The following is a 14,681-nucleotide window of genomic DNA, read 5'->3' as shown; positions in this document are numbered from 1 at the left end:
GTCGCGCATGCGTCACTTTGCGACTACCTGTGCTGTTAGCCACAGAATAATGACATTAGCCTACACAGCAGTAATGTATTATTTAGCGTAAGGCATCACATTTTCACGGCATGATCTCTAATGTCAGTTCTAGATTAGAGGCTGAAGTAGCCTGCTAGCGAGAGACTTCTGTAATATCAATAAAAATTGACCTACATAACGAAGTTTGTTCACTGCTGGCAAGTAAGTAAGCAATCAAGCACAACAAAGGCTGTCACTTGAATGGCGTTTGCTAACGTTAACAATCAAACAATCTTAGATAGCTAAAACGTTTTTGAAACAGAAACAGTGAATTATTTTATGGATTTCAGTCGGATCCCTTGGCGTTATGCCGTAAAACCTATCAATCTGAGCAGGCGTGACTCACATCGGGTAGCGACTCACATCGGGGAGTGACAGCATCTATGTGAAACAGTGAAGGGCCTTACATTATGTCTTTGTACCAATAAGAGTATATCTATGCAGCGTTCCTACACATTTTTCATCTCCGATCTCTGCATTACGGTGTCTGTAATCACACTGGGTATGTGTATAAATATATCTGTGCAAACAAGTGAACAACTGTGTCTATGAGAGTTTTCATGTTACGCCTTCTACATATGCACTGCAGCTGGTATCTTCTTTGTGTGTGTGTGTGTGTGTGTGTAGTTCCTGTATTTCTGTGTCCACATTCACATGCTGTGAATATGTGTATGTATTATACTTATATTGAGTATTCATGTAGTCTTACATGTCCACTGTAGTGTGTGTGTGTGTGTGTGTGTGTGTGTGTGTGTGTGTGTGTGTGTGTGTGTGTGTGTGTTTACCTGCCGGTTGCTGCGGAAGGTGTACATGTGATAGAGCACGGCGATGAGCTTCCTGTCGGGGCCGGGAACAATGAGGTCACTGTGCACCTTCAGCTCCCGCACCATCAGGTCCACCAGGAACGTGCCCAGCTGGATGACCAGCACGTTGGGCCACGGTGTGTCATCGCACAGCAGGGAGGGGCCTGCGCTCAGCTCCGCCTCCAGCTCCTCCCACCGCTCCCGGGGCAACACGTTGCTGGTCTAGAGGACACAGAGGACTTCATGTGTGTGTGGGTCACGTGACCATCATATTGTACACTGTTTACATTGTCAACACCCTGAGACGCAGAATGGACTCTTTGTCCTTGAAAGGTATTGCACAAAGTGGGATTACTTGGATTTATGCTGACAACAGCACCGAGCAAAACCAGTAATGGTGCAGATTTGACGGGGTTTCCAAGCTTTTATTCAGAACAATTATCTAACACAAATACCCTGGCTACCGAGATGCCCCCTGGCCTGGGGGGATATGTTCAGTCAGTGCACATTGCTAATAATCTGCTCATAACTATTACAAACATAGGCTTCCTAACCTTTTCATAAATCCCTACCATACCATCATTAGAAGACTTTCTGCTATACTCTGAACTTAACAACCTCTGCCGTGAGACTCTAGCACTGGCAGTAGTTACGATAAAGTCATCCATGACCACTACTAGACATAGCCTCAGGGTACGATCAGTATACCAGGAATCTTAAGAGCATTCCAGAACATCCTGGTGACATACCGGCGTGTCTTGGGCTAGTAGGCTAGTGTATGAACTATAAACCCGAGCCAGCTTGTCCACCATCTGACTCTGTGCCTTCTGACGGATGCAGAACTTATTGTAGACTCGGTTTCCAAGCTCCTTGGCAATGAACAACAGGGACTCCCCACTGGGTGGCAGGTTGGTCAGACACTAAAGAAAGAAGAGAGAGAGGAAGGGGCATCGATTAGTTGTTGGCAGCTAGGACTTACCATTTAACGGTACCAGCTAGCCATTAGTGCTTTACAATGCATACATGTAGCAGAGGAGGGAGAGCAGTCACCCAACCCGTCCTCGAACCCGGGTCTACGGGGAAACAAGTCTGTATCCTAACCAGAAGCACCAAAGAGACAGGCTCGCTAGTATGACAGTCATTGCACAGCAGTGAAAACACTCACACACACACACTTTATACACTTTGCTAACCGTCAGCAGCTAACAGCACCTAGCAGCGATGACCTGGGGTGAAATCCGCCTCCTGGAAAAAGAGCCTCACCTGAAGCATGGCATCCACGTACTCCTTGTCCTCCAGGATGCAGAGGTAAAGGTAGAGGCTAATCTTGCCACTCTTCTGGTGACTGTGGGCCATCACCATCTTGCTCTCCCTGAAGACCTGAAGGAGAGCCTTTGCCCAGCGCTCCCGCTGTGATGCCAACAGCTCCCTCTGAAACCAACACACACAAACCACCACAGTCAGGGGCAGACTTAAGTCAGAATCAGACTCAGTCAGCATTTCAGCACGGAGCTACTTTCTCCTGCTGTCTGGTCTGACAATCTGCCCTGTGGGCCAAAGCAGCGCAACATAAGACATGGCCTCTCACTGCAAGAGGAGGCACCCAGCAAACACACTATTGTTGATAACTGGGTCGAAGACCCAAAACAGAGGACGAGTCTGTGTGTGTGTGTGTGTGTGTGTGTGTGTGTGTGTGTGTGCGCGCGCGCGTGTGCATATGTGTGTGTGTATATGCGTGTGTGTGTGTATTTGGGGGAGTGATTTCCACTTCCTTATTTTTATGCATAGCCAGGCACTGATTGGGGGGGAAGACACATTAGAATACATTACCATTCAGGACAGTGTGCTGTAAATGTTGTGCGTCCACCTGGGATCGCGCTATCGCCCCACTCAGCAGCAGAGGGGGGCGGTAAATGCCAACATAGCACCGAGCAGAGCACAGCGCTGACACAACATCGCCACTGATACTGATGACATTTCAACATTTCAAACTTTCACACATTTTTATCTTTTTTCCCCAGCTGATATGCTGGATCAGGTAGCTAGGGATGGCACTATTGATGGATAAGTGATTGTGGGGGGTCATGTGGGTGCATGTGTAAAATGCGGACTGAGACTGTCTGTCTCTCTGTCTCTGAACGTGTGGGTGCAGTACTTAATGTGTTTGTTTGTGTGTGTGTGTGTGTATATGTGTGTGAGTGAGTGTGTGTGCGTATATGTGTGTACATGTATGTGTGTATGTGTGTGTGTGTGTGTGTGTGTGTGTGTGAGTGAGTGAGTGTGTGGTGTGTGTGTGTGTGTGTGTATATGTGTGTGAGTGAGTGTGTGTGTGTGTGAGTGAGTGTGTGAGTGAGTGAGTGAGTGAGAGTGAGAGAGTGAGAGAGTGAGAGTGAGAGAGCCGTTTCGCACCATCTTGACCATGTGTGGTGTGACAGGCTTGAGGGCCTCCACGGAGTCGATGGTGACAGTGCTGGCCCGCTCCATGTCCAGCTGCTGGCTGAAGCGCTGCCTCAGGTCCTCCGTGCTGAAGGCCAGCTTAGGGTATCGGGAGTCCTCCCTCTAGAACACAAAAACACAAACCGGCCAACACATTCATTTGGCTTGCACTGATACTTTGGTGTGTGGATCATCCCTTATTCTTTTTGGTTTGCACTGAAAGAGAAAGTTCACAATGGTTCCTGTTATTATGGAGGGTTGGTATAAGGATTGTTTTTAAAGACAAAAACCTAGTTAAAAATTAGTGTGCTTTACATGCTAGTGCAATGTTTGGTCTAAGGACATCTGATATAAAATGCAATGAATTACCATACCGCACAGAACTATCCACTGGCATGAAGGAAGCCATGCTGCTGAACTGCTTTGGCATGCAAGCCTGTGGTCTATGCATATATTGTTGCCAGCGACAGGGGTCAAGTCAAGAAGTAGACTTTAGGTTGGCGAAAATTGCTGACAGCTCATTTGTAAGAAGTAGCTAGCCAACCAAAGGTTTGAGAAGAGACAGGTTCTCATAAGTTCTCAGACATTATGGACAGACATTATGCTATGGCAGAATCCCATAATTGCCCTAGGTCTATACACCCAACGGGAAAAGACTGGTCTGCACGATTCGTTCAACAAAAATAAACATATGACCACTTGTAATGTGTGATTGCACACATTCACATTTCCCTGTTCCATGGTGTTGGCAAGCTTAATGTCCATGTGATTGGACTGAGCACTCATGCGCCATCAAGAACATGCATTTGCATCCGTGTGCATGTACGTGTGTGTGTGTGTGTGTGTGTGTGTGTGTGTGTGTGTGTCTGTGTGAACACACATACAGTATGTATGCCGCCTGCACGTTTCCGTCCGGGCATGTGGAATAACAAGCTCAATGTAACGGCATCATGGCTTTCGGTCGGTCGGGTCAACATTCGCTGAGAAAACAGAGCGGCCGTGTCGAGAAAGAGCCTTCTAAGCCTTTAATCATCCCATTGAGCTTCTGTAAATACGTCGAGCCCTGTGGCTAATTACCCAGTGACACTCTGCAGCTCGGCTCCAGGCTGAGGGGAGAGGAGGGGGGAAAAAAGGGACTTTTTCAACAGTGGTCCACTCAGTCAAATCAACGCCACTTCACCAGCTCATTTGTACTCATGGCAAGAGACAAAAATAGGCCACGCTGTATAAATATGCATTTCAAAAACCAGGCAGCAAGGCGAAGGAGACGTGCTGAGACTTTTGTATTATTCAGATTCTGTTGGGGCCGCAGAAGAAAAGATGTAGCTACCAGTTCATGAACTTGCATGGAGGATTTGTATGGACACTGTTGGCACTGTAGCTACAAAAATAGATATAAACTATAATCCACTGTAGAATTCGGATGTATTCACCATAACAATGATGTTATCAATGTTTAGGAATATAGACACATTGAAAATGTATGCCCTATATTAAGCATTCTTTTACATCTATCTATCCACCTATCTATCCATCGCTCTCCCTCCCTGTCTTTTTGGTTGTGTGTGTGTGTGTGTGTCCTCCACAGTAGAAACGAGAAGAGATCCTGACCGGATCTTATTATGCCCACACAGACACACTCTGATGGGAGCACAGTTTCCATGGGGGTCGGCTAACGGCGACTGATCCAGAACTCCAATTAATTGCCGGAGGATGCTTGAATTATGTACCACCCGCTTCACTGTGCCCAATTAAAACAAAATGAGCTTTTTGCAGTGGTATGCCGGGCCTCGGTCTGACACGCATTAAAGCGATGGCCGAGAGCCAAGAAGCAGGCGGCTCAGAGCGCGCATTATAAACACTGCGTATATCACACAAGCAGCTTGCTAAGTGGGCCGAGGTCCTCGTTAATACCTATCGGCATGCTTTCGCGTGCCTGCGTTTATTGCCGAGCGGAGGACGTTCAGGGGCCCGTGAGGACATCTGCACATTGTCAGGAGACATTGTAAAAGTGGGAGCGGAGGGTGGAGATGGAGAGTTTGTGGGGGCTTAAGTGGCCCACAGAAACAACGGTGCGAGGCAGGCTAGAGGTCTATCCACAAGCGGGCTCGGTGTGGACAGCCGCCAAAGCAAACGAAAGGTTAGGTGGCAGATAAATCAGCTGGGCAATAACAGCTGTGAGACAGCGCTGGCCAGGGATAAGACTCGGGAGGGATCTGAGGTGTGTGCGTGTGTGTGTGTGTGTGTGTGTATGGGGCTGCCTCAGAAGACTGATAAACACAGAGGCACTGAGCATCTCACTAGAACATTCCGTGCAGCCAGGAACGGGGATGAAGTGTGCGTGTATGTACGTGTGTGTGTGTATGTGAGAGTGTGTGTGTTGTGTACGTGCCAGTGTATGCAGCCGAGTCTGTCTGTATGTCCAGTGTGTGTGCATGCCTGCAAGTGAGTTTCCAAGTGGAAGTGAGTGAGTAAGTGAGTGTGTGTGTGTGTGTGTGTGTGTGTGTGTGTGTGTGTGTGTGTGTGTGTGTGTGTGTGTGTGTGTGTGTGTGTGTGTGTGTGAGTGACTGAGTGACTGTGTGTGTATTTAGATCTGGTGTGCATGTGTAAAAGCACGTCAGCTGTCAGTGTGACCCAGGCCAGTAAAGGTCAACAGTAGGAGCATTGGGTGGGTGAGCAGGCACTGGGCAGACGTGTGGTGCATAGCTATGAGAAGCACCCCCAGAGCAAACAGCTGGGACGCCCGCCTCTACCTCCCCTAATCCCCCCTCCCCCTGCCCCTTCCCCTGCCCCAGAGCCTGGCAAGCCAACACTCCCCTGGGTCACCTCCAACTCCTGTGGGCCAGGCCAGTCCAGAGCAGAGCAGCACAGCACAGCACTGGGATGGGCTGGGCTGGCCAGGCTAATAGGTAGTCAGCGCCGCCACCTGAAATGCATGAAGAGAAAACTAGGCCACCACGCCAGTCTCCTCAAGCGCTTCCTATTCTATTTGCTTCATTTACTGGTTTGCTTGGGTAAGCATCTCTAAATGTGTGAGATTCGGCCAAAGGCTAGGCTTCCTTCACTTGCAGCCATTCTACAACAGCGCCCTTTTCAAGCACAGGAGAGATATTTCCTTATTAAATACCTCACATCCACAACTCATCAAGGAGAAAAACAGACATAGCAGAGAGGAGCCAATGACTCTTATTGAGGATTATCTGACTAATCTTGTCACAAGACCAGTATAAATCCCACAGTACCAAGACAACAGCAATCATCTGTGAAAACAACAAGATGTACATGTTTTGGAGGTCTAAATCCTCCACATACATTTATTATAAAACCTGCTCTCGTTAGTTGCAAGGTTTCCAGGCCAGAAATCTCTCTCTTCTGTCAGCAATAGTTTTTACCAAGCCAGACAAACTATGCACATTAGTCTGCCTTGACTGATTTAGAATATAAGCATACAAATATGAAAAGTACTTTTACAAATGTATTCTGTGGAACCCTTCCGAGGGGGGGTGGGGTGGGGGGGGGTGGGGGGGGGGGGGTCTGGAGGGTGAAGTATTGTCGAGAATGCAAGGAGCATCATTACACCTTGAGCTGGGACACTGTGTTTCCCTTGTGGTGGAGAAATGCTTCTGTAAAAAGCTCTGTCTCGCACTCTCTGTCTCCGTCTGTAACAGTCTCAGCTGTGTTCTGTCTGCTCCAAGGCTGCACTATCTGGGACAGAAACCCAATGCACAAGCCTAATCTCTCCCCAACAAAAGCCTCCAAAGCAAAGCCCAGCAGATTTGGAGGCTAGCGAACAAACACATATAATGTGCGTTATCTAGAGACGGAGACCGATCTGTCTTTGCTTCTTTGCTTCTGACAGTTTCCTTGGAGAGGACGAGATTTGGATAACAACTACCGAAGTATACGAAAGTTTATCCAAGTTTTACCAAAGCACTACCACACATTTTTCCTTGATACAATGCACCTTTTTTGAGAAACCTGCTACAGAAATTCTGGACACCTCCATGGGTCAACAGTGACCGTACCTCTCTGTAGAACTCCTGGACGAGCGGCGAGGGGCAGATCTGCTGGTCTGAGAGGCCGCTGGGCTGATAGTCAGGCCAGACGACGTGGACGGCGCTCAGCACCATGTCTCTCTCGTCCTGCCGGAAGACCGTCTGCCTGAAGAGGTCGTCAACGCTCAGGCCGTCCTGCTTGATCTGCTGCAGGCACCTGTGGAGGGACAGAGAGGGACGGAGACGTGGTGAGGGACTCCAAAACGTCTGACTGAATTCATTACTACCTCACGTCCACATTTTAACAAAACTTCCAAAAAAGGAAGAGGAAATCCAAGACACTTTTCATGTAAAGTCTTTATTAATGCACGGTTAAACGATCAAAATATGTCCCATGCACTCCAACACATTTCCGCTGTTGCCCTGTGTCAGAGAGCGAGCATTACTTGTAGTCTAAAAAAAACAATGCGTCGGCAACGGCGTGTGCCAACGGTGAGCGGAATATTGATGGCACTGTAGCCACGGCGTGACACGGCACGGTGCAGTGCGGGCAGAGCCCCCATCGAGCCCCGGCTCATTTGCAGAGACGCAGAACAAAGGAAGGTAGGGCGTAAGACAATACTGAGGACTCAAGACTGGCTCAAGAGCACAGGGGATGTATCTATCATTTACGAGGCCACTTTGGGTGCACGTCTCCCTAAGTGCCACACTCCGTAATGCTTCTGTCCGCTTTCTGACCGTGTACTGGGGCAGCTATGGGATGCTCTTTGTCACATCCAAAGCAGGGAACAGACTTTGACAGTTTCCAAAGCAACAGGGTGTTTGTGTGTGTGTGTGCGAGAGAGAGAGGCGTTTCCTAGCTGGTGGGTTGCGTGTGGACACACTGCCCTCAGTAGGATGCAAGGGGAACTGCAGGACACCACAGGCAGGGAGACGTGAGAGAGGCTCAAGCCTGGGGAGGTGAGTAAGCCGCCCCGTCAGCCCTCTGAGCCTTGGCGCCAGACTATGATTAAATAACTATCACATAATTGCTTTCTAAAGTCAGCGTGTGCTAATGCTGGCACCCTCCCGCTGATACAAATACAATTAACATGGGGTGGGTGGGTCTCTGGACTATTGGGTCCCATTTATACATAGGATCCAACAGTCCAGAAAATGGCTTTTCTATGTCTTTGCTCCCCTGAGTGACTCCTAGCTGAGTAAATAGTCATCTGCTTAAAAGTAAATGAGACAATATTCAGGCTGAGCCAGAAAGAGACAGAGAGAGGACGAGAAGCGACAGTGAGGGAAAGGGGAAAAAAGAGAGAGAGAGAGAGAGAGAGACAGAAAAAGAGACTGCAACCTCTATATTGGCCATGGTACAACAGACAGTAGCTGACCCACGTAGTTGGCAGCCATGAGCATGTTGGAAGCTGCAGAGCTCTGGGTGAAAGGTACAGTGGAGAGAGAGAGAGGATGAAAAGTGCACGGGGTCAGGCCGACGCAAACACCCTGCCACACTCCTGAGGATAACGTAGCGCTCAGGTTCAGGACGACAGAGTCACTCATATTGCCTTACGCCAATCGATTGGCTGGCCACCCAACTTGTCATTGGACTACTGAGCACTGACATTTGTGTTTGTTTGTCAGAAAGAAGACACGTCGGGTGGCGTGCGACTTTGATGTGTGGCTGCTAGCTGAATCTTCTGACAGGATGCCTTTACATGACTGACATGACTGAAAGCTCAGCATGTGGAAATGTTTAGGCTTATGTAACAGAGATGGTTGCCCACATGTTTGAAGCTGATAGAATGTATCAAGGTATGTATGAATAGTGAAAGACTGAACATTTAAATCTTTTTAAATCTTTTCTTCAACCTTCATACTAATGTTTCTATTTAGGAATTTTGTGTACATTCAACTTCACAAAAGACATACTGTGCATCCTGAAGTTCATCATATCCTCAAAGTCTTTCATCAGCACCAACGAAACAAGCCGATACAGCCAAGCAGACAGCAGGACACATACTGAAGAAAACAGGAAGAGTTTGGTTCCAAAACGCTATAAATAAGTCATGTAATTTTATTGTGTATTTCAGGTAATATCAATGTCCAACTATATTTCCACTGACATTAGTTGGAAAACAAAATTAAAACAAATGATTTATGAAAATTCATTAAAATGGAGGACATAGCGTTTTGGAACAAAACTCTTCACATGTACCGTACATCGGGATATTCTAACTCCGTAGTGCACTCTAGTGGTCATTTCAGTCACCTAAACACAGCAAATCATTACTAAAGGGCTGGAAGGAGTTCAACATTACTTTGAGGTCATCACCTCATGCATAATAAGAAGAATCACAGTACAACTGTAATAAATGGGCTGCAAACCACAGATCCTTTTTCTAGGTGGTGTGGGTCATTCCACAGTCCACCAAATCACCTAGAGGCTAATATCTCAAGGATTGTCATAAAAACATTCCAGAATATTTGTCTATTTTATTGAGTTGACAGTTTTGTGCAGCTTCTTTAATAAATGTGCAATATGCAATTTGCTGTGCAAAAAACTGTCCACTCAAAAGTATTTTTTTTTTGCCTTGAAATATCCTCACAGGCATAAACAGGGACAAGTCCCAAACGTCCCAGAGGTCATCATCTAATGTATAATAAGAAGCACAATAACAAACAGCTCTTCTGGGTAAAGGAAACAGGCTAGCTGTCAGGGGTGAGGAAAAGCCTAAACGCCCTTGAGCTCTTCCATTTGGTCAAACCAATTTCATGTTCTCTCAAGCACACAAGGCACATGACCTATCAGGGCTCTACAGTGCGCCCATTTCACTCGCACATGGCGCATATTTAGGCGCACTGGTGCGAATGACTTCTAACCATGTCAATGTTTGTCTACAAAATACACCGCAACATCGAGAAACATTACTGGTGCAAACCATAGAATCACGTCGCGAATGCAGCATAAAAACTACACCTCCCATCAACGTTAGCAGTTTCGCATTGTGACTCGCTAGTAGTCGCTTCTATCAAATCCAAGAGCGCGCAGAAAAAGCGGAAAGTTAGACTAGCCAGCCAAGATGCAAAGATTGAAGAAATTAGTTCTTCTATCCACCGAAGTCATCGGATATAGGAGGAACAGGATGACATTCTGAGAATGCAGTGAGAGAAGGAAAGGTAACCTAACATGCCTTTTAGCCCAGTTGACGTATTGGCTGCAATATGCAAAATATAGCTGTAGTGAACAGGCACAAAAGTAGCCTCCCGTAATACTCCCATTTTATTCAAAGAACGCTACTGACAACTCCAGGCTTCCACGCATGCTTGTTTGTTTACACCGAATACAAGCTGAAGTGCAAAACGAAAGTAGGTCTAACGTTTGCCTACTGCCCCCATCAATGCAGATATTTCAAATAAAAAAATAAAAGTATAATATATATATATATATATATATATATATATAAAAACCTTGATTAGCCTATGTTGGGTTTTGTGGAAGAGAAAATGGACTGTTTTAGTAGTAGTATTAGGCAGTATGCAGTCAGATAGTCACCATGGGCATATTTGGATTAGCTACAGATGGATTCACAAATAAATAAAATAGCCTACCTTTGGCAGGATACTTGATATACAGGGTAAATGCAAATATGGCAATGTATAATATTATTTTACATTAACAAAATGTAGGAAAATGGAACAGACTGAAAATAAAATAGGCACTGATCTTTAAAATCCTGTGTCCTGTAGCCTAAATGTTGTCAGTCATTCTTAATATTCACAATTGGTGCACTGGCATGTTTAACTGTTAGCTGCAGTGTAATGTTAGATTATATGTAAGTTAAGTACAGAACTGACTGTGCGTTTTTAACTTGGGCACACAAGTGCTCCTGGAATTTTTTTTTAGTGTAGAGCCCTGCCTATTTATTTCAAAAAGTGACACTTTCATATAATCGGAAAAAAAAAAAATATTCAGCAAGTCACACACCAAAGTAACAAACATCTGGCAACTCAAATGAACCAACAGATCTGCCTGTCCTGCCATGACCTCTCCTGTTTGCATTCAGATCAACTTCCTGGAACTGTAATCGCATCACAGGCATGGGGGTTTGGCACACGTCCACTGTGCGCCCTCTGCATTTGTATGAAGCACTTTTGAGATAATGAGAATGAATACATGCAAATACTCGTTTGTGCCAGAGCTCCAGCGCCAACTCTCTTCCCACAACACAGTTTACTGACATAGCAAACCAGGCTGTGGTTTATCATGCATTCTGGATATACAGCTCTGGAAAAATTAAGAGAGCACTGCACATTTTTCTGATGTCATCCTACAGTTGCTGAGTGACATTCGAATGAGTTGACGGGCATATTCACATTTGCAGTGGTCTCTTAATTACAGAGCTGTATTTATCAAGCCACAGTTTACTGAGCAGTTGCAAAGAATTGTGGGCCAACTAGGGGTCATCACATTGTGCAACAGCCATGAATTGAACTACAGCACATGCATCAGTGACTATCTGCTAGCTTGTATGACGTAGGGTCTTACCTGTCGATGACATGTGGGGAAGTTTCTGGGTGGCGGCCCATGCACTCCAGAGCAGCTGAGTAGGAGCTGAGGTTAGGCTTGAGACCAGCTTCCTCTATCAGGGTAAAAATGCGCCCAATCTGGCTAATAGAACCCTTCCATTGGTAAAGTAAAGGGAAAACATGTTTCAACACCATTGACCATCTGTAAGGCAGTTAGTTCACTATTGACTATAGTCTTTAAATAGATAATGACTATTTAATGTAGTAGGCCATGTGTCATCAGTGTCATAACAGGAATGATGACTGTGGTATGGTATATGTTCAGTCATCCATTTAGAAAAACAAAATACATGCATCTAAATGCTTTGAGTGCATAGAAAGTTGCAGGAATTATCATTTCATTTAGAAAGTCAAAACTAGCAAATCAACACCAGTGTACGTGGGACTCACTCTTTTAGCCCAGACTCTCAGCATGATGTTGTAGGCACTCATGGACAGAAGCTTGCGCTTGGTGAGGTTCCGGTGATGGTTGTTCAAGCAGCGTTGAGCGCGGTCTACGTCGCCGATGAACACACACGCCTCTAGGAAGCAACGCACACTGAGCTGTGCATCCCCATAGCGATTCCCCTCATTGTCTTCTAGAAGCTTCTCTGCATTGGCAGAGACCCACTGGTTCACCTGCTGATCCAGCTCCTCCACTTCAGGTAGTTCAGCCTCCCTAGAGTACGTCTCCTGGACAGCAACAGCAGGTCTGGGAGACTTTTGCTTCTTAGTCTTAGCTTGTTCCTGTTTTTGCGTGACCTTGCTCTTTTTGGTGGTTGAGATTGTCTTTTTTGAGGTGCCTGGCAGCATCAGGCTGCCTTTATTCTCCTTCTTCATCTTTTCCTGAAGCTTCAGCTGGAGGCGCGCCTGTTTTCTCGTTTTATTCCACTTTTCATTTTTCAGCTTCTCCATCCAGCGGCTGTTGTGTGTTTTCGGTGAGGAGGAGCCTCCTGTCTCTGTGTTCCTGGGCTGGCCTGCTTTGGGCATCTCACCTCTTTCTCCAGACACATTCTTTGGGCCCTTAGCTGACGCAGTGCCCCTACCAGTCTGTGGTACTTTGAGAAAATGTACATTTGAGACATCTAAAATGACATCAGATTGTAGCTGCTGAATCCTGGCTTCAAGAACTTTGGGAGAGAAAGAGAATATCTTATTGCTGCTTGCACACTTACACAATCATCAAGAAGCACTGAATTAGCCAAAATACCTGGTCAGCATAAAAGCACACACACACTACACACACACACGTCCTCCAGGCCAATTGCCCTCCAAAGCTAGCCTGACGAGCCACTCCAAAGCTCATTAAGTCGTGATATTAAGTTGCCACCACAGTTAATGATACAGTTGTGTCCACCTGTACCAGCAAACACATATCTTACCATCCAAAAGCTGATGCTGCTGCCTCATACGAGTCTTCCCTTCTTCTTTCTTCGGAATCAGAACGGAATAGCGCCGTCGACAAACCAAAGTGGTGTCTGCAGAGATCAAGAAAACATTTGATATTCCACAATGAAAAGCACCTCACAGGAACAACGAACCTCAAACTGACAAGACTGGTCTACTTCATGCATGTAAGCCTACAATGTTATGAGGCATGCCATGACCGTTATAGCAATAGGTGTAGCACTGCACGCGTACAGGTCGAGAAGGTTACAGCCTCATTTGTTAACATTTCAACAACGAGTGTTGTTTTTATTTTTATTATTGTTCTCTAACTGGAGACATGCGACGGTATGGCAAAAACACGACGCTAAAGACTTTGCGGTACAGCTGCCTTCGAATGCTCATACTGTAATGTAACGTTGACATGACATGTTGGGGATAGCCGTAAACTTACCTGTGATTGTTTTTTCAAAGTTATTCTGAATTCTGAAACAGGAGCGACAGTGGTTGGCATTGAGCACTTGACGCGCAGCTTTATTAACGACCATGCCGCTTGTTAGACACTTTGGAAAGGCACATAGTCTCAAGAGTGACATGTTGACATGAGACTTTACAACAACCGCATTATCCCTCACAGAAGGCCGCCATTTCGTTCCAGACAAGAGCACTCGCATACCAATACATCGATATGTCATAGCCTAGATTGAACGAACGCAGAAATGTCGAACGAAGCGAGGGTTCAGTAAAGACAAGTTGAAAAGCATACACAGACAAATTACCAATAAACCAAATGTTTATGCATTTCATTCGTAAGTAATTAGTTTAATACGTATATTGTCCTTTCTCTAGTTGACGTGTTAATATGTCTCTCAGCTTGGAAATGTCATCAGTCTACAAATTCTGTTCTGTGTCTAATTCTTTAAAATCGTTAAAATGGTTTAAAACCATAAATAAAAATATATGAGTAGGCTACATTTTCACGTTGTGTTTATCAATTTAAAACAGATTCAGGGAGCGCTTACACTCGGGGAAACACTATAAAATTCCGCTAGATGGCAGTATTTCTCCTTTAGAGCAAACTAAACAGACAATCGCCAGCCAGTTGCCTTTAAAGTGTGAAGCAACAGCCTACTGCTTGCTGTTAGTGAGATTCTCTTGGAATTTCTTCACAAGGCTTCAACATGAGCCTAATTCATAACATGAAAAGAGCACATGGACAGCAAGAGTGATGAATGTCCCTTCAATTAGACTTTACAGTCTATCATTATCCAACAGCTTTATGGTTTTCAATCAAATTAAATTATTATAATGAGGTAAAAAAAAAAAAAAAAAGGCAGGTCCCAGGCACTCAGTCAGACGTAAAAAGAGGAGAAAGAATGAATTAAAAAGCCTTTATTTGGTATGGCTTAAGTCATTTAAAATATATATATATACAAGAGCCCCAAAA

At 45.6% G+C, this 14,681-nt stretch overlaps 1 protein-coding gene across 2 annotated transcripts in view; it reads right to left on the bottom strand.

The window, feature by feature from the left end:
* The window catches only part of polrmt (polymerase (RNA) mitochondrial (DNA directed)), an 84,853-nt gene extending 70,949 nt beyond the window's left edge, over positions 1 to 13,904 (bottom strand). The window contains exons 1-9 of one of the 2 annotated variants that reach the window (XM_042056483.1): positions 13,689 to 13,904; positions 13,231 to 13,326; positions 12,260 to 12,978; positions 11,829 to 11,962; positions 7,325 to 7,511; positions 3,273 to 3,422; positions 2,127 to 2,294; positions 1,613 to 1,783; positions 846 to 1,085 (exon numbers count right to left, since the gene is read on the bottom strand). In XM_042056483.1, the coding sequence (XP_041912417.1) occupies positions 846 to 1,085; positions 1,613 to 1,783; positions 2,127 to 2,294; positions 3,273 to 3,422; positions 7,325 to 7,511; positions 11,829 to 11,962; positions 12,260 to 12,978; positions 13,231 to 13,326; positions 13,689 to 13,830 (2,007 nt within the window). In that variant the 5' untranslated portion in view covers positions 13,831 to 13,904. The remainder of the gene's footprint in view (positions 1 to 845; positions 1,086 to 1,612; positions 1,784 to 2,126; positions 2,295 to 3,272; positions 3,423 to 7,324; positions 7,512 to 11,828; positions 11,963 to 12,259; positions 12,979 to 13,230; positions 13,327 to 13,688) is intronic. The other variant, XM_042056484.1, reaches the window with a different exon arrangement.
* Positions 13,905 to 14,681: the final 777 nt, after the last annotated feature.

This window comes from Alosa sapidissima, chromosome 12, assembly GCF_018492685.1.
Source record: "Alosa sapidissima isolate fAloSap1 chromosome 12, fAloSap1.pri, whole genome shotgun sequence".
NCBI classification, from domain to species: Eukaryota; Metazoa; Chordata; class Actinopteri; order Clupeiformes; family Clupeidae; genus Alosa; species Alosa sapidissima.
The sequence above is the reverse complement of the archived record's forward strand: the minus strand, read 5'-3'. Positions and strand labels throughout refer to the sequence as shown.